Below are 23,481 nucleotides of genomic sequence, written 5' to 3'. Positions count from 1 at the left end.
CAATCTCTTTGCTAACAATTCTTTAAGCTCATCCAGGATAACACAATGACACAAATTATCAATGAAAAAAACAAGCAAACAACAGTCTTTCCACTCAGAAGGTCATATATAAAAACCACAAGCATATATTTAGGGATGAAACCTACATGCATGAAACTTCCCTTTTGGTTTATGGTTCTCAACCCAGATGCATACCCATTGGTATAGCAAGTTTCAGACTGCTGATCTAATAATGGTTACAAAAAAAAAAATAACTAATGAATTAGTTAATTATTTTAGAGACAGGGTCTTGCTATGTCATCTAGTCTGCAGTGCAGTGGCGAGATCATAGTTCGCTGTAACCTTGCCGGGCGCGGTGGCTCAAGCCTGTAATCCCAGCACTTTGGGAGGCCGAGACGGGCGGATCACGAGGTCAGGAGATCGAGACCATCCTGGCTAACACGGTGAAACCCCGTCTCTACTAAAAATACAAAAAAAAAAAGGCCGGGTGAGGTGGCGGGCGCCTGTAGTCCCAGCTACTCGGGAGGCTGAGGCAGGAGAATGGCATAAACCTGGGAGACAGAGCTTGCAGTGAGCTGAGATCCGGCCACTGTACACCAGCCTGGGTGACAGAGCGAGACTTCGTCTCAAAAAAAAAAAAAAAAAAAAACATAGTTCGCTGTAACCTTGAACACCTCGTCTCAAGCAATTTTCCTGCCTCAGCATTCCAAGTATTTAGGACTACAGATGTGTGTCAGCACACCCAGCTCATTTTATTTTTTGTAGAGACAGAGTCTCACTATATTTGCCCAGGCTGACCTCAAACTCCTGGCCTCCAGTGATTCTCTGGCCTCAGCTTCCCAAAGTGTGGGAGTACCAGGTGTGAGCCACTGCACCTGGCTTCATACAATATTTTAATCACGAGGTGGAGGTTGCAGCGAGCCGAGATTGCACCACTGCACTCCAGCCTGGGGGACAGAGCAAGACTCTGTCTCAAAAAAAAAAAAAAAAAAAAATTGAAAAAAAAATTGAAAAAGGGCCAGGCACAATGGCTCATGCCTGTAATCAATCCCAGCACTATGGGAGGCCGAGGTGGGCGGATCATGTCAGGAGTTTGAGACCAGCCTGACCAACATGGTGAAACCCACCTCTACTAAAAATGCAAAAAAACTAGCCGGGCCTGGTGGCACATGCCTGTAATCCCAGCTACTCGGGAGGCAGAGGCAGGGGAATTGCTTGAATCAGGGAGGTGGAGGTTGCAGTGAGCCGAGATCATGTCACTACACTCCAGCCTGGGCAAAAGAGCGAGATTCTGTCTCAAAAAAAAAAAAAAAAAGTGTGTGTGGGATACACACACACCACACATACATATACATAAATCAAGATAAATAACTAGGAACTAAGTCAACTTTAACGATAAATAAGAAAATTTGGGCCGGGCGCGGTGGCTCAAGCCTGTAATCCCAGCACTTTGGGAGGCCAAGACGGGCGGATCACAAGGTCAGGAGATCGAGACCATCCTAGCTAACACGGTGAAACCCTGTCTCTACTAAAAAATACAAAAAAATAGCCGGGTGAGGTGGCGGGCGCCTGTAGTCCCAGCTACTCGGGAGGCTGAGGCAGGAGAATGGCGTGAACCCGGGAGGCGGAGCTTGCAGTGAGCTGAGATCCGGCCACAGCACTCCAGCCTGGGTGACAGAGTGACACTCCGTCTCAAAAAAAAAAAAAAAGAAAAAGAAAATTTGGAAGGCCTATTATCAATTTAAATAGGTCAGCCTCCAAGACAAGGGAGAATATTCTAATATTCGTATTCTTCAAAACACATATTAAATGTTACCTCTCCCTACCTATCAGCTTACAATTGGTTGTTTAGTCCTTAGGTTGCCGTAGCACTTATTTATGGCTCTTTCAGCACATATACTACAGTGAAATCCAACTCTTCTGCTAATTTGTGAGAATATTCATTCTATACCTGTGCACATCCTAGATTCTCAATTAAACATTTATTCAATTCACTGTACTTTCACTTATTTATGTTTTGATGACCCCAACATAAATGTTCTTTTCTAGTCATGATAAATGATTAAATGATATTCAATGTTTCAAGAAATGATACTCAACGACTAAATGATATTCAATGTTTCACAAAACACTGAACCCACAAAGCTTTATAAATCCTACAAATCCTTGCATCCAGCATCCTTGCTCATCTTCAGGAGGCAATTTTCCAAGAAAAACGGGAGCTGGAAAGTTAGAGAGGCCGGGCGCGGTGGCTCACGCCTGTAATCCCAGCACTTTGGGAGGCCGAGGCGGGCGGATCACAAGGTCAGGAGATCGAGACCACGGTGAAACCCCGTCTCTACTAAAAATACAAAAAATTAGCCGGGCGCGGTTGTGGGCGCCTGTAGTCCCAGCTACTCGGGAGGCTGAGGCAGAAGAATGGCGTGAACCCGGGAGGCGGAGCTTGCAGTGAGCCGAGATCGCGCCACTGCACTCCAGCCTGGGCGACAGAGCGAGACTCTGTCTAAAAAAAAAAAAAAAAAAAAAGAAAGTTAGAGAAAGCTTATTAAGTTTATTACGGCTCTGGCATTGGTTTTCTATCGCATGGTACTGCATTTCTTTTCTTTCTTTTTTTAAGATGGAGTCTTGCTCTTGTCGCCCAGGCTGGAGGGCAATGGCAGGATTTCGGCTCACTGCAACCTCCACCTCTTGGGTTCCAGCGATTCTCCTGTCTCAGCCTCCTGAGTAGCTGGGGTTACAGGCGCCTGCCACCATGCACACCTGGCTAATTTTTGTATTTTTAGTAGAGAAGGGGTTTCACCATGTTGGCCAGGCTGGTCTCGAACTCCTGACCTCAGGTGATCCATCTGCCTCGGCCTCCCAAAGTGCTGGGATTACAGGTGTGAGCCACTGTGCCCGGCCTGATTTGAATTTTCATATGCCAGTTCTTGAGGTAGTAATAGACCTCAATAGGTAGCGAGTCAAGATTGTGCCACTGCACTCCAGCCTGGGCAACAAGTGGGAAACTCCATCTCAAAGAAAAGAAAAACAGAAAATTCAAATGAGTAACACCAAGTAACAGTTTTATAAATTTAGTAGTACTAGAAAGACTGGATCAAGAGGGTTGGCTGAAAACTCACCACTGCCTCCTCCCTACTCCAATGATTAATAATGAGAACAGATTTATATATAAAAGGACTATATAGAAAAACAAAAAGGGGTCTAATTGGTAGATGAGAATTAAAAGAATACCAGAGTGAGACATTTTAAAATTTATTTATTTATAAGTGCCATGTAATAACTGTACATGTTTATGGGGTGCAGTGTGGTGTTTCAATGCATGTACGCACTATATAATGATCAAACTGGGGTAATTACCACACCCATTACTTTAAACATCATTTCTTTGTGGTGATAACATTTGAAATCTTCTAGCTATGCTGAAATAAGCACAACATTGTTATTTGCTATAATCACCATACTTTGAAATAGAACACCAGAACTTATTCATGTCTAACTTTTTCTTTTTCTTTTTTTTTTTTTTTTTTGAGACAGAGTCTTGCTCTGTCGCCCAGGCTGGAGTGCAGTGGCCCAATCTCAGCTCACTGCAAGCTCCGCCTCCCGGGTTCAAGCAATTCTCCTGTCTCAGCCTCCTCTGTAGCTGGGACTACAGGCATGCGCCACCACGCCCGGCTAATTTTTTGTATTTTTAGTAGAGACGGGGTTTCACCGTGCTAGCCAGGATGGTCTCGATCCCCTGACCTTGTGATCCGCCTGCCTCGGTCTCCCAAAGTGCTGGGATTACAGGCGTGAGCCACCACGCCTGGCCAACTTTTTCTTTTTTTAAAGAGATGGGGTCTCCCTGTGTTGCCCAAGTTGGCCTTGAACTCCTGCGTTCAGGCAATCCTCTTGCCTCAGATTTGCAAATAGCTGGAACTGCAGCCCTGTGCCACCACCATACCCAGCTTAAATGAAACTTTGTACCCTCTCCTGGTCCCCATCTCCTTCGTACCATCTCTAGCCCCTGGTAACCACTATTCTATTCTCTACTTCTATAAAATCAATTTAGATTTTACTTATGAGTAACATCATGCGGTGTTTGTTCTTCTGTGCCTGGCTTATTTCACTTAACATAATATTTATTGTCCAGGTTCATCCACATCACCACAAATGGCAGGATTTCATTTTGTTTTACAGCTGAATAAAATTCCCATGTGTATATTTACATTTTTCTTATCCATTCATCTGTAGATAAGCATTGATTCCACATCTTTTCTATTGCAAATAGCACTGAAATTAACACACATATGCAGAGGTCTCTTTGACATGCGGATTTCATTTGCTTTGAATATATACCCAGTAACGGGATTGCTGGATTATACCGTAGTTCTATTTTTAATTTTTTGAGGAACCTCCATACTGTTTCCATAATGGCTGTACCAATTTACATCCCCATCAACAGTGTGCAAGAGTTCCCTTTTCTCTGTATCCTCACCAGCATTTGCTAGTTTTTTTGTTTTTTTTTTTAAATGGCTAAGTTGGAAAGTGGCGGCTCACCATATGCTACACATTTCCACTATGTCGGATCTCACTTCTAGTTTCCAGCTGAGCCATCTGAGGTGACTGGGCAGGTCCTTTCTCTGAATGTTTCATTTCCCATAAATGAGAAAACAGGTGGAGGACCTTAGAGAGTTTTGATGCGAATAACGGCTATTAGATATCCTCAAGAGCTTTTTCTCCAGACGACATGGACACAGGCACACTGGGTTCTGCTTTCCTTGTATCCCACTTCTGAGCCCAGGCCCTGTTCCTCTCACTTTCAATCCCAATTCGGGTTCCAAAGGAATAGCAAAAGGAGTCCTTTTAATAATATCTAGTGCTCCTTTGTCCTGAAATCTGGCTAAGGGAGGATTTCAGGGCCTCAGCTGGTTGAGGGAAGGTAGAGACAATCCATCCTTGCCCATCTACCCACCCAACCCTAGAGCAAGTGAGTACTTGGGGCTCTCTGGTACCTAGACATGCAAGTTCGTTCTACCAGGGCCCCTGTGAAGGAATGGGATCCCTATTTTCTGTCCTTTTTATAATAGTCAATCTAATTGGGGTGCGGTGATATCCCATTGTGATTTTGACTTGCATTTCTCTAATGATTAGTGATGTTGAAGTTTTTTTATATATCTGTTGGCCAATTCTATGTCTTCTTTTAAGAAATGTCTATTCAGAGCTTTCATTTTTTAAATTATTTACTTGGTTTTTGTTTGTTTGCTTTGTTTTGTTTTTGCTATTGAGTTGAGTTGCTTATATATTCTGGATATTAACCTCTTGTCACATGCATAGTTTGCAAATAGTTTCTCCTATTGTATAGGTTGTCTCTTCACTCAGGCCAGTCATTGTGCCAGGCCTGAAGTGTTTTACTGAGTCTGTGAGAAAAGGGTGGGATTATGGTTGACATGCAGGAGAGCCTCCGGGTCTGTGTCAATTGTGAGCATCATTTGCTGTCTTGTCAGAAAATGGTCCAAGGCCAGGTGCAGTGGCTCACCCCTGTAATTCCAGCACTTTGGGAGGTCAAGGCAGGAGGATCACTTGAGCCAGGAGTTCGAGACCAGCCTGGGCAACATAGCAAGACCCTGTCTCTATAAAAAATAAATATAAAAAAGGTGAAAAAAGAAAGAGAAGGAAGGAAAGAAAAAGAAAATGGTTTAGAACTGCTATTCTGAGGAAAGCATTATTGGCTGGGCACAGTGGCTCACGCCTGTAATCCCAGCACTTTGGGAGGCCGAGGTGGTAGATCAATTGAGGTCAGGAGTTCGAGACCAGCCTGGCTAAAACAGTGAAATCCTGTCTCTACTAAAAATACAAAAATTAGCTGGGAATAGTGCCACACACCTGTAATCCTAGTTACTTGGGAGGCTGAGGCAGGAGAATCACTTGAACCTGGGAGGCAGGAGAATTGCTTGAACCAGAGGTTGCAGTGAGCTGAGTTTGTGCTACTAAACTCTACCCTGGGCAACAGAGTGAGTGAGACTTTGTCTCAAAAAAAGGTAGCAGAGGAATACAGAAGAGTAGTGGGAATGTTGCATTGTGATGAGGACTCAACCCACCATTGCTGGCTTTGAAGATGGGATAAAAAGCCACTAGCTAGGGAATGTGGCAGCCTCTAGAAGCTAAAAAGGCAAGAAAATGGATTATCCCCTAGAGCACACATGTTCAGCCTTTTAGGGATAATCCTGGGACACACTGGAAGAAGAATTGTCTTGGGCCCACATATAATACACTAATACTAATGAAAGCTGACGAGTTTAAAAAAAGATCCATGCATAATTTTTGTGATATCCGCTACAACAGATAAGCAAAAAACTCCTTGCATTCAAAGAACTGGACACAGTTGCAGGCCTGGAGCCTCCAAAAAGGAACACAGCTCTGCTGACACTTCGATTTCAACTCTGTGAGACCCGCATCGGTCTGATCTACAGATCTACAACACCTACAGATAATAAATTTGTATTATTTTAAGCCGCTAAGTCTGTGGTCATTTGTTACAGCAGCAATAGAAAACTAGTAATACAACAGAATTACTATTATACAAATGGTGGACACAAACCCTGGGAAGCAGAAGGAAGCCCTGGGCCAACTTTCAGGTTGATTGGCTGGATGCCACAGTAATACCAGACAGGCAGTACCAGTCCCAGCTAGTAACTGTGAGTACGGGAACCTGACTTGCCAAAGGTGACTTGGAGCACCCAGTTGGAACAGGAAATTCTGTGCCCAGAAATCTAACCATTATCATATTTTGCCAGAAACCCATTCTACCTTTTTGCTACAATCCCTGGAGACTGGAAGCAGTAAACAGATAGGCAGAGGCAGGGGGAGAGCTGTGAAGTGGGGAGGAAACTAAAAGCTGACCAGTTTTAACCAATTAAAGGAGATTTGTTTACACACACACACGTATGGATTTGTTTTAGGCTTTGTTAGAAAACATAAGTGTAAATGTGCCGGGCGCGGTGGCTCAAGCCTGTAATCCCAGCACTTTCGGAGGCCGAGACGGGCGGATCACAAGGTCAGGAGATCGAGACCATCCTGGCTAACACGGTGAAACCCCATCTCTACTAAAAAAAATACAAAAAACTAGCCGGGCGAGTTGGCGGGCGCCTGTAGTCCCAGCTACTCGGGAGGCTGAGGCAGGAGAATGGTGTGAACCCGGGAGGCGGAGCTTGCAGTGAGCTGAGATCCGGCCACTGCACTTCAGCCTGGGCGACAGAGCGAGACTCCGTCTCAAAAAAAAAAAAAAAAAAAAGTGTAAATGTGAGGGTTAAATATTTAAAGTTGAAATGTAGGCTTCCATTTCCAGCAATATGGTAGCCTAGACAACATGCTACAAAATACCTAGAAATGTTGAATAAAATATATATAACAAATATCCTTTAAATGCTTAGCTGAGCTCACAAGAAAGTAAGGGAAATCCACTGGGGCCAGGAAGAAGATTAAAAACCTACAGGGTTATGAAGTCTCTTCTATTTTGGTTGTCTGAGCATTTTTTTGCCAGTCTAATTGCTCAAGGGGCTTTAAAAAAACAGGTGGAATTAACATATTATAAAATCAACCATTTTAAAGTATTCCATTCTATAAATTCATAATATTGTTCAACCACCACCAACGTTCCAAAATATTTTCATCATCCCAAAGAAAATCTCATACCCTGGCCAGGCGCGGTGGCTCAAGCCTGTAATCCCAGCACTTTGGGAGGTCAAGGTGGGTGGATCACAAGGTCAGGAGATCAAGACCATCCTGGCTAACACGGTGAAACCTCATCTCTACTAAAAAATACAAAAAAATTAGCTGGGTGTGGTGGCAGGCGCCTGTAGTCCCAGCTACTCAGGAGGCTGAGGCAGGAGAATGGTGTGAACCTGGGAGGCAGAGCTTGCAGTGAGCCGAGATCGTGCCACTGCACTCCAGCCTGGGTGACAGAGCGAGACTCTGCCAAAAAAAAAAAAAAAGAAAAAAAGAAAATCTCATACCCATTAAGCAGGTACTCCCCACCTCCCCTCTTCACTCAGTTCCTGGCAGCCACTAATCTGCTTTCTGTCTTTATTCTGGATATTTACTCTAAAGGAAATCACATAACCTGTGACTTTTTGCTACTGGCTTTTCTTTTCTTGTCTTAGAGATAGGGTCTTGCTATGTTGCCCAGGCTGGAGTGCTGTCTGTACCTTTTCATAGGCACAATCATGGTACACTACAGCCTTGAACTTCTGGCTCAAGTGATCCTTCTGCCTCACTCTCCCAAGTAGCTATGACTACTGATGATTGCCACCACGCCCGGCCATGGCTTCTTTACACTTATCATGCTTTCAAGGTTCACCCATCCTGTAGCACGTATAAATTCTTCATTCCTTTTTATAGCTGAGTATTCCATTGAGTGTATATGCCACATTTTATCTATTCAGAATGGTTTGGAATGAGATAGAGGTGGTGGTTGTACAACATTCTGAATATATTAAATACCACTGAACTATACTTGAAGTAATTTTATGTTGTATGAATTATATCTCAATTTAAAAAATTTAATCCTCACAACAACCCAATGAAGCAGGCACTATCATTCTTTTTATTTTACAGATGAGGAAGCAGATGCCCAAAGGTACAGCAATTTTTCTAAAGTCAGATAGTTTGTGACAGAATCAGTATTTGAACACAGGCAGCCTGACTACACAGCTCATGCTCTTACTATAATGAAAACTTTTTAAAAATTATAGAATTAAATTAAAAATAAATTAAATTAAAAATAAATTAAAAAAAATATAGAAATAAAAATTAGAGGCCGGGCGCAGTGGCTCCTGCCCGTAATCCCACCACTTTGGGAGGCTGAGGTGGGCAGATCACGAGGTCAGGAGATCGAGACCATCCTGGCTAAAACAGTGAAACCCCATCTCTATTAAAAATACAAAACATTAGCTGGGTGTGGCAGCATGCGTCTGTAGTCCCAGCTACTCGGGAGACTGAGGCAGGAGAATGGAGCTAACCCAGGAGGCGGAGCTTGCAGTGAGCTGAGATCGCGCCACTGCACTCCAGCCTGGGCAACAGAGTGAGACTCTGTCTCAAAAAAAAAAAAAAAAGAAATAAAAATTAGAAAATAGTCTTAATATAGAATCTATTTTATGTGTCAATTTTTTTTAATGAACTAGTCTGAAAATACAGCATAGAGCCTGGTATAGCATAAGCCCTGAACTTATTAATGAATGTATAAATGTGTACCTTTATAGACAAGTTTATATCTACAAGATAATGTACTCCAGGCTGGGTGCAGTGGCTCACACCTGTAATTCCAGCACTTTGGGAGGCCAAGGCAGGCAGATCACAAGGTCAGGAGATCAAGACCATCCTGACTAACATGGTGAAACCCCATTTCTAATAAAAATACAAAAAATTAGCCAGGTGTGGTGGTGGGCACCTGTAGTCCCAGCTACTTGGGAGGCTGAGGCAGGAGAATGGTTTGAACCCGGGAAGCAGAGCTTGCAGTGAGCGGAGATCGCACCACTGCACTCCAGCCTGGAAGACAGAGCAAGATTCCATCTCAAAATAATAATAATTAAAAAAAAAAAAAAGATAATGTACTCCAAATGCTAATGGTAAATTTAGAACACAGCATTCTATACCTCAGGGGCTTGCTGTATTTGTCTCCAAGTCAAGCAAACACAAAGATGACTGTTTTTATAAGCAGCTGTTACCTGAAGCAAAATATTTGTTATATATATGAGTCTTATGCCAAGCTGTATAAGCACAAACTTTTCAGAATCTGAATTAAATTTGTCTTAACATAAATACTCATTTTCTTTCCCCCTGAGGACTGTCTGTTCACTTACACAAAATCAGAAGGCACAAAATACCGAGAAGATAACCACAGTGTACAATACTGTTGTGCCAGAGAGGCACAAAATAAATCCATTATTTGGAGTCCCACAGAATTCTAACCATCTATCTAAGTGGGAGTTCTATCGCTGACAGCAATTACAATTTTAAAGAATCTATTTCCCAAGAGACACCATTCTTTGTATCTCACTCAAAACATTTTTAATTACAACACTCTATCTTCCCACCCCCGCAGCATTTAACCATTCAGTGTTGGGAGAGTAAGTGACTTCCTACACTATATTGGTACTTGAAGCAGAGGAGTCCCTTCAGCTGAGAAATGAGGAGACAGGACAGGGTAGTTAAGGGGTCTGCCCAAAGCCAGAGTGGCAGAGAAAAGGCTACAACCAAGATCTCTGACTCCTACTCCTACTGTTTGTTGCTCTCCTACCAAAGTTCTCAACCTTTTTTCAATCAAGACACACATGATGTTGAAATTTTCTCTTCCACTTACAAAAGTGTACACAACACATACACATAAGATCTGGGAAAATCAAACAGCTAATTCTTAAGAATGATTATATGCGGAGGGAGGGAATTAAGAGTGGTTTCTATTTCTCATGTTACGCATCTCTGTACAATTTTTTATAAAGAAGCATGCGTTAAACATTTCAGTTTTGAAGTGGGTAAGAGGCAAATATTTTTTGTAAAAGACATCAGAACACAAGATATAATATAGTCTAGTTATTCTCAAACTATAGTCTGGAGATCCCTAAAAGTCCCCAAATCCTTTCTAGGAGGCTTTGTAGGATTAAAAATCTTTTCATAAGAATCATTATGAAATAATAAGATGCTATTTGCCTTTCTCATTCTCATTCTCTCACAGTGTGTAGCAAAATTTTCCAAAAGCTACGCATAAGTGTGTGATATTGCAACAGACTGAATTCAGAAGCAGAGAAAAGGATCCAGCTATCTTCTATCACGTCAAAGAGAGGTGTTTGCAAAACTATACATCAATGCCATTCATCTTACAACATTTTGGAAAATATGGTTTTAAAAATATAGCTTACATATGTTAACATGCAATGGATGTATTTTACCTTTTTTTTCTTTTTTGTAGAGGCAAGAGAACATTGGAATTACAGGTATGAGCAACCACACCCAGCTAATGTATTTTTAATTATTTTTAATGAATTAACAAATACCTTGGCCGGGCTCAGTGGCTCATGCCTGTAATCCTAGCACTTTGGGAGGATGAGGTAGAAAGATTGCTTGAGGCCAAGAGTTCAAGACCACCATGGCCAACAACATAGACCACATCTCTTTAAAAAAACAAACAAAAGGCCGGGCGCGGTGGCTCAAGCCTGTAATCCCAGCACTTTGGGAGGCCGAGACGGGCGGATCACGAGGTCAGGAGATCGAGACCATCCTGGCTAACACGGTGAAACCCCGTCTCTATTAAGAAATACAAAAAACTAGCCGGGCGAGGTGGCGGGCGCCTGTAGTCCCAGCTACTCGGGCGGCTGAGGCCGGAGAATGGCGTGAACCCGGGAGGCAGAGCTTGCAGTGAGCTGAGATCCGGCCACTGCACTCCAGCCTGGGCGACAGAGCGAGACTCCGTCTCAAAAAAAAAAAAAAACAAAAAAACAAAAAAACAAAAAAACAAACAAAAAGGCCAGAAGCGGTGGCTTACACCTGTAATTCCACTTTGGGAGGCCGAGGTGGGCGGATTGCTTGAGCCTAGGAGTTCGAGACCAGCCTGAGCAACATGGTGAAACATGTAGAAACCCAGTCTCTACAAAAAACAAAAACAAAAAATTAGCTGGCATGGTGGTGCATGCCTGTAATCCCAGCTACTTGGGAAGCTGAAGTGGGATAATTGCTTGAGCCTGGGCTGTCAGGGCTGAAGTAAGCTGAGATTGCGCCACTGTACTCCAGCCTGGGTGACAGAGTGAGACCCTGTCTCAAAAAAACAAAAAAAACAAAAAACAAAACCAAATATCTCAATGATTTCTCAGTTTTAATTTCCAACACAATAATATTGAGAGTTATAACCACATAAGCAAGACTCTGGGATAGGTGAAAATTTTTAGGAGTGTGAATGGGTCCTATGACCATAGTTTGAACACAGGCCATTAACTACAAAAAAAAAAAAAAAAATACATTATTAACAAACTTCATTATTATTTACTATCAATTCTAATACTCCCTTCAGCTAATCTTACCATACCAGTGTCACAAAAAACAGAACCTGACATCATCACACTACCTCTGGGTTGGCCACTGTCCTTTCCAAGAAAACTCTATAAAAAGGTAAATACCACTAGGAAAAATAAATTATATAATTTATTATCTCTATATATTATATAGGATATTACTTATACCCTATAATTAATGTCTTACAGATGATCATTTAGTAGGGGATTTTTTTTTAATGACGGGATGTGGTATTATGATGCAAAGTATATATTTGGTCCTCATCTCAGGCTCCTGACACAGAGCTCCTGGTAAAATTCTTGTAATTTCCCGAATGATAGGAATGTCTTTTGTTATAATAGTGTCTTAGTCCCTGGTTCCTGATACAAGAGTGTCCAAGACCCCTGGAATCTCCAGAGTGCTAAGAGTGTCTTTTTGTATACTGGTGGCCCCTTATCTTTTAGTGCATTAATTGCATCTTCAGCTGTATCTAGTATGTTCAGAAATCTGTGCTTGAATTTGAACATATCACTAAGCTTCAACAATTAACATAAAATTCATAGCTATGTATTAAATATATATATATATATATTTTTTTGAGATGGAGTTTCACTCTTGTTGCCCAGGCTGGAGTGCAATGGCGCAATCTCGGCTCATTGCAACCTCCACCTACCGGGTTCAAGTGATTCTCCTGCCTCAGCCTCCTGAGTAGCTGGGATTACAGGCATGTGCCACTAGGCCCGGCTAATTTTGTATTTTCAGTAGAGACGGGGTTTCTCCATGTTGGTCAGGCTGGCCTCAAACTCCCGACCTCAGGTGATCTGCCCGCCTCGGCCTCCCAGAGTGTTAGGATTACAGGTGTGAGCCACTGTGCATTAAATATTCTAATTGTAAATTTTTAATTGATCAAAGCAAAGCATGCACATAGTTTAAAAAAATCACATAGTATAAATGACAAAATACAGCAGTTTTTGCCCCACTCCTGTCTATTTTATCCAATCTTCCTTCACAGAGGCAATTAAATTCTTCTAGTTGTTTGTTTTGGAATTTATACATCTTCATATATAATATACTGATACCTTATTAATCACTTTTAGACATTATTTACATTCTCTTATGGGGAATGAAAATTCAGCTCTCTTATACCACATTCCCTCTTTTTTTGTGGTTATTGTTTTGAGATAGGGTCTCACTCTACTGCCCCGGCTGGAGTGCAGTGGCACGATTTCAGCTCACTGCAACCTCCACCTCTGGGTATCAAGCAATCCTCTCACCTCAGCCTCCGAGGTGGCTGGGACCACAGACGTGAGCTACCACACCCAGCTGATTTTTGTATTTTTTGTAGAGACAGGGTTTTGCCATGTTGCCCAGGCTGGTCTCAAATTCCTCTCTTTATTCTATCCATCCTTTTAATAGTTAAGATTTTTCCTTAAATCAATATTTGGTGTTCCCATGATTATCATGTATTAACTTTTAAATTTTTTTTTTTTTTTTTGGTAGTAGAGACAGGGTTTCACTGTGTTGGTCAAGCTGGTCTCGAACCCCTGGCCTCAAGTGATCTACCCGTCTCGGACTCCCGAAGCACTGGGATTACAGGCGTGAGTCACTAAGCCTGGCCAATTGTGCAGTAACTTTTAAAGTGTAGTCATTTTATTTCTAGATTTTTTTTTTTTTTTTTTTTGAGACAGGGTCTCATTCTGTCGCCCAGTGCAATCGTGGCTCACTGTAACCTTGGCTTCCCAGACTCAAGCGATTTTCCAGCCTCAGATTCCTGAGTAGCTGAGACTACAGGTATGAGCCAGCACAGTGCTGGAATCTGCTTCTGCTGAGGGCCTCAGGTGGCTTATGATCATGGTGCAAGGTGAAAGGGGAACAGGTATGTCACATGGTAAGAGAGGGAGTAAGAGAGCGAGCAGTGGGTACCAGGCTCTTTTAAATAACCAGCTCTCCCATGAACTATCAGTGAGAACTCACTCATCACCAAGGGGATGGCACCAAGCCATTTATGAGGGATCCGCCCCCATGACCCAAACACTTCCCACGAGGCCTCACCTCCAACACTGGGGGTCACATTTCAACATGAGATTTGGAGGGGTCAAATAGCCAAACTGTATCAGTCATATAAACGATTTTTAGCCTAAGTTCCTAGGGATTTGGGGGTTCCTCTTTTTTTGTGAACAATTCTGCAACTGACACCTGGATTTCTTTCTTTTTCTCTTTCTTTCTCTCTCTTTCTTTCTTTTTAACTTATTTATTTATTTTTAGAGATGAGGTCTCACTACATTGCCCAGGCTGGTCTCGAACTCCTGGCCTCAAGTGTTCTGCCTGCCTCAGCCTCCCAAGTGCTACGATTACAGGCTTGAGCCACTGTGCCCAGCCTGGCACCTGGATTTCTTAAGAATGCATCATCATCTACACTTCAGGCTATTTACTAAAAAAAAATAGATGGTTTATTCATTCTGGGCTATATCTCTCCTGTAAAAGGGCAATAAATATCTAAAGTATACTTTTAAATTTGGCCAATACAATCCACACATGAAGTTGAGCTTACAGACAGAGTAAGAATTAAACACTGGGTAAATCTGGGTAAATCTGGTCAAGACTTGGTCTCCCCAGCGTGTACAATCTTATGGGAATAACAGGAACATACATAAATACAGAAGCAGATTTTCATGTCTTTTAAGCATAAAACAACGATGTTTGGGTTGGTATGCCAACCAAATCACCAAATGTGACTATTTCTAAAATGCTGATTCATCCTAGCAGGGTGAAAACTAGTTGGGGGTTTGGGGGAGACAAACTGACAACTGATTGCTAGTCCAAAATCAGTTTCCAGAGGAGTCCAGAAGTGGCTGAGTCACAGCAGCACCACTGAAATCAGTGTACAGCCTCTCCTGATTTAGAACACTGCATTATAGAACAGAAAGATTATTTTAAAGCCGGGCACGGCGGCTCACACCTGTAATCTCAACACTTTAGGAGGTGGGAGAATGGCTTGAACTCAGGGGATTGAAGCTGCTGTGAGCTGTGATCATCCCACAGCACTCCAGCCTAGGTAACAGAATGAGACTTTGTCTCAAAATAAATAAATAAATAAAAATTAAAAAAAAAAATTTTAAAACCACCTAAGATGTTTTCTGTGGTTTGAGCTAATAAAATTCTAAAGATTAAAAGTCACTTACTGTGGCTTTCATATTGAAAAATGTTATTCACCTTATCAGAGTTAATGTAAGTCTTTTCCCTGACATAACAATCAAGCTAACTCACATACGTACACGGACAGGCAAGTTACACAAATGGCCTCATGGATGACACTCTCGAGTGTTTAATGGAAAGACTGTGGGCTTTGGGATAAAATCTAGGTTCAGGTCCCGAGAATAGTACATATTATCTAAGTAACTTCAAACCTCTATGTCATAATTTCCTCATTTGTAATTTTGAGACCAGTATCTGTCAAGGTTGCTATGAGAAGTTAGAATCAAATTATGGAAAGTAGCTGGGCGCGGAGGCTCACGCCTGCAATTCCAGCATTTTGGGAGGCTGAGGTGGGTGGATCACTTGAGGTCAGGAGTTCAAGACCAGCCTGGCCAACATGGTGAAACCTCATCCCTACTAAAAATACAAAAATGAGCCAGGAGTGGTGGCACACACCTGTAGTCCTAGGTACTCTGGAGGCTAAGGCAGGAGAATCACTTGAACCCACGAGGCAGAGGTTGCAGTGAGGCAAGATCATACCACTGCACTCCAGCCTGGGTGACAGAGTGAAACTCTGTATTTAAACAAAAACAAAACAAAAAACAAAAAAACACATCTCTACTAAAAACACAAAAAAAAATTAGCCGGGCGTGGTGACAGGCGCCTGTAGTCCCAGCTACACAGGAGGCTGAGGCAGGAGAATGGTGTGAACCTGGGAGGCGGAGCTTGCAGTGAGCCGAGATCACGCCACTGCACTCCAGCCCGGGCAACAGAGAGAGACTCCATCTCAAAAAAAAAAAAAAAAAAAAAAAAAAATTATGGAAAGCACCTAGCATCATACCAGGCACACAGTCAGCACTCAACAATTGCTGGTTTCTACATGTCCTTTATAGCTGTAGCATCTGTTAGTACTAGAAGCCAGTGTTAATTTTAGGTCCCTAAAATGAGTAATGTCTTCTCAAGTTCCTTCCAAAAGAGTGATTGCTGTTTAGTAAAAAATAAACACCAACTGCTCTTTCAGAAGGAGCTTCAGAAAGGTAGAAGGGTCAACAGTATCGAATACTTACAAAGAACTGGAATCAATTAAGAATGCAAAAACAGTCAGGAGATGTACAGAGCACTCTTGACATAAGTAACTCCATCTTAGAAAAAGACTCCATCTTACATTTTAAAAAGCACTTTGACAACAGGAACCAGATGTTTTTCCACATAAAGACACAACCAAGCATACTCTTCCACTATCAGTCCTCACCAGAAGACTCTGTGACCATAAAAAGAACAGGACTGAAAATACTCAAAATGGTCTTCTTAACAGACACTGTCTTGCTGTCACTTTTTATAAATGCCTGATATCACGCCCGGCGCGGTGGCTCACGCCTGTAATCCCAGCACTTTGGGAGGCCGAGGCAGGCGGATCACGAGGTCAGGAGATCGAGACCATCCTGGCTAACATGGTGAAACCCCGTCTCTACTAAAAATACAAAAAATTAGCCGGTTGTGATGGCGGGCGCCTGTAGTCCCAGCTACCCGGAGGCTGAGGCAAGAGAATGGCATGAACCCAGGAGGCGGAGCTTGCAGCCAGCCGAGATCTGGCCACTGCCCTCCAGCCTGGGCGACAAAGCGAGACTCTGTTTCAAAAAAATAAAAAATAAAAAAAAAGCCTGATATCTGTGTCCGAAGGCTCTGCCTACATCAAGGATTCTTTCCTACAAGACCAACACACCGCCATGACGCCATGAGGAGACCAGGATACTTGTCTATATCGCTCTCCCTGGACTGGTTAGGTAACCCTTTTTCCTAATCCTTTTCTCTTGATGTTCAATGTTACTTTGTTGCAGAATGTTTAATCTACAACATTTATATATTAATTAGGTATACTATTATGTATGATTTACAATATTGACTGACTAGTGAATAAGAAGTACTAAAAAAAATCGCCTCCTTGAGAACTCCATGTAACTTGTGACTTCTGTAACTGAAATAACACAGTAATAAGTCTGACATTGTGAAAAGACACAAACATGTGTGTACCTGGTTATCCCTGACCTTATACCATTCACAATAGTAGATTAAGCTGTCAGGAAGTCAGAGTTGACCTTTGGAAGAGCAGTTCAAGTGGTCAAAGTAGGATGAGGAAAGGCAGTACATGTGAAAAAAAATACATATTTATATATTTATAAGTATATGATATATAAAATATTAAAATATATATTTTTTATATAATATTAAAAATATATATATATATTTTTTGAGACGGAGTCTTGCTCTGTCGCCCAGGCTGGAGTGCAGTGGTGCGATCTCAGCTCACTACAAGCTCAACCTCCCGGGTTCATGCCATTCTCCTGCCTCAGCCTCCCGAGTAGCTGGGACTACAGGTGCCCGCCACCATGCCCGGCTAATTTTTTGTATTTTTAGTAGGGTGGGGTTCCACCGTGTTAGTCAGGATGGTCCTGATCTCCTGATCTCATGATCTGCCCGCCTCGGCCTCCCAAAGTGCTGGGATTACAGGCATGAGCCACTGCGCCCGGCCCAGGATATTCTTTAAATAAGCTTAGCCTAAAGGGAAGGAGAACAGGCCGAGGCTGAAGAAGCTGCCAGATTCCAGATCAGATTGGTATAGTTCTCTGATGGGACAGGCCTGACCATGTTTGCAGGCTGAACAGAAGCAGACACTAGGTTAAAGCTACAGCAAAGAGGTGAAAGATTACTGGAGCAAGGTCCTAGAAGAAAACTGGCAGTGGGGTGGAAGGGAGGACCAAGATCGAAGGTATGGCCGGGCGCGGTGGCTCACGCCTGTAATCCCAGCACTTTGGGAGGCCGAGACAGGGGGATCACGAGGTCAGGAGATCGAGACCATCCTGGCTAACACCGTGAAACCCCGTCTCTACTAAAAAATACAAAAAACTAGCCGGGCGAGGTGGCGGGCGCCTGTAGTCCCAGCTACTCGGGAGGCTGAGGCAGGAGAATGGCGTGAACCCGGGAGGCGGAGCTTGCAGTGAGCCGAGATCCGGCCACTGTACTCCAGCCTGGGCGGCAGAGCGAGACTCCATCTCAAAAGAAAGAAAAGATCGAAGCGGCCGGGCGCGGTGGCTCAAGCCTGTAATCCCAGCACTTTGGGAGGCCGAGACGGGCGGATCACGAGGTCAGGAGATCGAGACCATCCTGGCTAACATGGTGAAACCCCGTCTCTACTAAAAAATACAAAAAACTAGCCGGGCGCGGTGGCGGGCGCTTGTAGTCCCAGCTACTCGGGAAGGCTGAGGCAGGAGAATGGCGTAAACCCGGGAGGCGGAGCTTGCAGTGAGCTGAGATCCGGCCACTGCACTCCAGCCTGGGCTACAGAGCGAGACTCCGTCTCAAAAAAAAAAAAAAAAAAAAAAAAAAAAAAAGAAAAAAAAGATCGAAGGTAGCAGACACTGAATATGTCTGTTTTTCCTCTGAGACCAGCAGAATGTAGAAAACTGTACAACTGTAATTAGAAAAAAATGAAAAAACTCATCCCAAGTAGGTTCTATTTTATCTAGAGAGTAAAAGGTAATCTACAACAAGTGAAGGGAACAGGTGGAGATGGCCATGAGGCAAGAGAACATTTCAATTCCCTTAAATTTCTAAAACTGGGTATAGTGCTGTATTTGCAAGAATATACTTGAGACAGAAATTAATAATTATGGTTTTACTACAATGTTCCATTAAGGTAGATGCTCCACAAACATAAACACATTTACTTCTCACAAGAACCCAGTTAAGTGAGGCGTTGTTATTGTCCCTGTTTTATAGTTCGGTTAAAGATAACACTCATAGTTAAGCTTTACTACAGAACTTTTTTTTCAGCTATTATGCCATATTTGCTTCTTAAAAAAATTAAGTTATAGAATACTATATATGATGATATAATTTCATTAATCCTTTTTGATTCAGGCATAAACAAACAAAGTTAGAAAAGCAATTCCAGGCCAGATAGAGTGGCTCACGCCTGTAATCCCAGCACTTTGGGAGGCCAAGGCGGGCGGATCACCTGAGGTCGGGAGCTTGAGACCAGCCTGACCAACATGGAGAAACCCCGTCTCTACTAAAAACACAAAATTAGCCAGGTGTGGTGGCGCCTGCCTGCAGTCATAGCTACTGGGCGAGAGGCTGAGGCAGGAGAATTGCTTGAACCCAGGAGGCGGAGATTGTGGTGAACCGAGATCGCATCATTGCACTCCAGCCTGGGCAACAAGAGCGAAACTCCATATCAAAAACAAAAAAAAAAAAAAAGAAAGAAAAAGAAAAAATGAGAAAAACAGGCAACAAGTGAAAAAAAGAAATATCTTTATAGATTAAATAGAAATATATTACCACTATTGCCAGTCAGGAGTCAGAAAACTATGGCCTATGGGCCAAATCCAATCTACCACCTGTTTTTGAAAACAGGATTTTATTGGAACACAGCTCTGTCCATTCATTTACTGTCCACAGCTGATTTCACACGACCATGGCAATGTTGGGTAGTTATGACAACTGTACGCAAAGCCTAAAATATTTCCCATCTGCTCTCTTTAAAAAGTTTGCCAACCTCTATGTTCTTTTATAGCACTTAACTGTATCTAAAATTATTCTACTTATTTTTATTTATTAATTTATTTTTTATTAATTAATTTTTTTTGAGACCGAGTCTTGCTCTTGTCTCCCAGGCTGGAGTGCAATGGCACAATTTTGGATCACTGCAACCTCCGCCTCCCGGGTTCAAGTGATTCTCCTGCTTCAGTCTCCCGAGTAGCTAGGATTACAGGCGTCCACCACCATGCCTGGCTAAGTTTTATATTTTTAATAGAGACGGGGTTTCACCGTGTTAGCCAGGCTGGTCTTGAACTCTTGACCTCAGGTGATCCGCCCACCTCAGCCTCCCAAAGTGTTGGGATTACAGGCGTGAGCCACCGTGCCCGGCCTATTCGTTTATTGTCTGACTCCCCTACTGGAATGCACAGTCCATGAAGAAAAAGACCTTCTTCTCTACTATATTTCTAGCACCTAGAACAGTGCGTGGCACATAGAATGCACTCAGTAAAGGTATTTAATGAACAATATTTATTGCAGGAAGGAAAAGAAAAACATTTCCCATCTCCCCACTTTCTTCTCTTAGATGCACTCCAACTATTTACCCCACCACTCCACCAAAACTGGTCTTCTCAATTAACCACTGGATTTCTCAACATGATAAATTCTCAGTTATTTCTCAGTCCTTGCCTTACTCGACCCCTCAGCAGCATCAGACCCAGCTGGTCTACATCCTTCCCGGGAAACTTTCTTCACGTAGCTTTCACTCTTAGTTCTTAGCTTCCCTCCTACCGTACTGATCCATCTTTCCTTTGTCTCCTTTGCTAGTGCAATCTTATTTTCCCGGCCTCTTAATGGTTAGCCTGCTCAAAGACTCAGTCATTCAGATTCTTCTGTCAGTCCATACTCACATCCTTAGTAAACTCATCCAGTCTCACGACTACTCTTAGGCATTTCAAACTCCTCCAAAACCAAAGCCAAAGCCAACGCCAAATCTATCTTTTCCCCCAAAACCTTCTCCTTCACAGCCTCTGCCATCCCAGTAAATAACACCATCCCTCCAGTTACTGAAGCCAAAAGCTCTTGGAGTCAACCAACCCTCATTTTATAAATATATTCCAGGTCAATGACCACTTCAACCATGTCTGCTACCACCCTGATCCAAGTCACCATCATCTCTCGCCTGATAATTAATTGTCCCCTGTTCCCTTACATTCTACTCTCAACACAGCAGCCAGGGTGATCACATTTAAAGGTAAATCAGCAAGTTCAACAGCTAGCCAGAGCGAAAGTCTCACACAATTTGGTCCCCTGAAAACTATTTGCCTCTTTGTTCCCTCCACTCCGGACACCCAGGCCTCCATGCCCATCTTAAAGCAAGTCACGCAAGCGTCCATCTCGGCCTTCATACTGGCTGAAAGGCTCTTCTGGCTGAACTGAATGAACCAGGCTTCCTGAATTAGGCATTTTCATGAAATGCTGTGTCGCTTAATTCTCTAAACTTTGTGAGGTAGGTATCACTTCCCCCACTTTACACATCAGGAAAGTGAGGTTTACAGGGCATCTAGCTAACAAATGATGGAGTTAGGGTTCAATCCAGATTAGTCTACACAGAACATGAGCTCTCAGTGAAGTTTCTGGAGGCTAAACAGAGGATTCAGTGATGTTCCTCTGAAGTCACAGTGATTTTAACAGCTAAAGGTGTATGCTAACTGGTGAAGGATATGAGAAAAGGCAATCAAAGAGATAAAACAACCACAAGAGGAGTCACCCAAGCCACAAGTGGAAAGTTTTAAGGAAAAGCGGGGAGAGGGGAAGTGTCAAGTGGAACCTAGACGCCAGAAGCCCAAGAATCAAGTGTATACCTCATAACAAACCACATTTGTGGTAGACAGGAACCCAGATCTTGATTTAGAAAGAAACAAAAAAAAGCCAGGCACAATGGCTCATGCTAGCACTTTGGGACGCCAAAGAGAGATTTGTTTGAGGCCAGGAATTCGCGACCAGCCTGGGCAACATTGCCAGACCCAAAAAATTAAAAAAAAAAAAAAAAATGTAGCCGGGTGTGGTGGCTCACACCTGTAGTCCCAGCTACTCAGGAGGCTGAGGTGGGCGGATCGCTAGAGCCCGGGAGATCCAGGCTGCTGTGAGCCGTGATCGCGCCACTGCACTCCAGCCTGGGCAACACAGCGAGACCCTGTCCGGGGAAAGAAAGAAAAAAAAAAAACAACTATCTTCTCTTGCCAATAATGCTGCCCAGAGCTATCCTACTAGGTATTGCCACTTGCCCGCGGCAAGCGTGAAGACAGGCTGTAGGGAAGCATGTGACTAAGCAACACGGCTTCACACCTACGTTCTCCTCCGGGTCAGTGAAGCAAAGTGTGAGTGTGCGGTGGTGGACTGATCTTAAATTTCCCAAGGCAAAGATGTGGACCCTGATTGTGCACGTGTGACCACGGCTCTCTACCCCACAGTCTCTAGGAGACCAGGACGTGGCGGAGTCTCGGCCCTTACCCCGAATTCCTCCAACAACTTTCCGCCTATGGCCCATTCCTCTCTGCCCCACAGTCACGACAGAGGACCCCAACCCACACTACCTCCCTCTCAGACCCATCTCCCAGGCATATCCCGGGACTGGCTGCCGAGAAGCCTTACAACCAGTTAAGGCCCGGGCGTGAAGACCCCGTCTCACCACGGCTCCGGCCACGGCGTGGACCAGGCTTTCGTAGGACAGCACAGAGGCCATTGGTGCGGCTCCTCGAAGACCCAGCCACACTTTTCCCACAGATGCCGCAGCCAGTGGAGTTAGGAAAGGAGCTCCGGAGCCTGGGGCGTGAAAGTCGCAAGCTCCACCCTCTCAAACCCGCCCGCCTGCCTTAGAACCACTTCCGGGTCGCGGGGTGGGAACGAGGGCCTAAGAACGCCCCTGAGTGCTGATTGGCCCCTGTGGGCGCGGGGCGGGACAGCGAGGTGTTCGCGGGGGCCGGGCTCCAAGGCGCAGGGCGGCCTGATTACCAGGTACCCGGCTCCCAGCTCCTGGGTCCCACGACGTTCTCTCGTGTTCCCGGGCCCTGACCAGTCCCTCCATCTCAGAAATCTTAATGGCCCTCTTTTACTCTGGTGACAAAGATGGGGAAACTCAATGAGACTCCAGTCTCCCTGTTTCTCTGCGCCTGAGCTCTTTTCTATTCTGAGTCACATTTTGGCCAAGAGGAAAACAGCTTAATTGTGGACTTGGAAACTTCTCCCTCCCGAAAAACCCTTGAGTGTGGTAGGAAGAGATATTGAGCTCAGGAGACCAAGATACCAGACGCGAGTGGGAGCCTCCCCCTAGTTGGCAACTATGGAAGTCATTTAACCTCTTGGGTTTCCAACTTTGTGAAATGACAATGTGCTAGTACCAACAATCCCCGTTTGCTGTGAGGATTATGAAAGCCAGTTTATGTAGCAGTACTTCATAAAATACTGAAGGAAAAATTTTTTTTTCCATGTTGCAAAGTGAGTAACAATTACATAGCACTAAAGAAGCCACATTCAGCTTTAACCTGTCATACTGTGAGATTCTGCTTCAGGATGCTCCTCAGGGACTCTTTTATGAGACACCATCACCACTTGTCTGTACCATGTTTCCTTTTAGAATACCCTTGTGATAACTCCTGAGTGCTGACTACATGCCAGGGTTAGTGTTTTATGCCCAGCGTCACACTTAATCCCTAGGAGAGGGTCCTAACA

General features: G+C 43.6%; 1 protein-coding gene across 2 annotated transcripts in view; it reads right to left on the bottom strand.

Moving 5' to 3' along the window:
- Positions 1–22,646, bottom strand: part of SLC25A17 (solute carrier family 25 member 17) — a 52,545-nt gene extending 29,899 nt beyond the window's left edge. The window contains exon 1 of one of the 2 annotated variants that reach the window (XM_003905587.3): positions 22,442–22,646. In XM_003905587.3, coding sequence (XP_003905636.1) covers positions 22,442–22,495 — 54 coding nt within the window. In that variant the 5' untranslated portion in view covers positions 22,496–22,646. The remainder of the gene's footprint in view (positions 1–22,441) is intronic. The other variant, XM_021921590.2, reaches the window with a different exon arrangement.
- Positions 22,647–23,481: the final 835 nt, after the last annotated feature.

The sequence above is a fragment of the Papio anubis genome, chromosome 16, assembly GCF_008728515.1.
Source record: "Papio anubis isolate 15944 chromosome 16, Panubis1.0, whole genome shotgun sequence".
Lineage (NCBI taxonomy): Eukaryota > Metazoa > Chordata > Mammalia > Primates > Cercopithecidae > Papio > Papio anubis.
The sequence above is the reverse complement of the archived record's forward strand: the minus strand, read 5'-3'. Positions and strand labels throughout refer to the sequence as shown.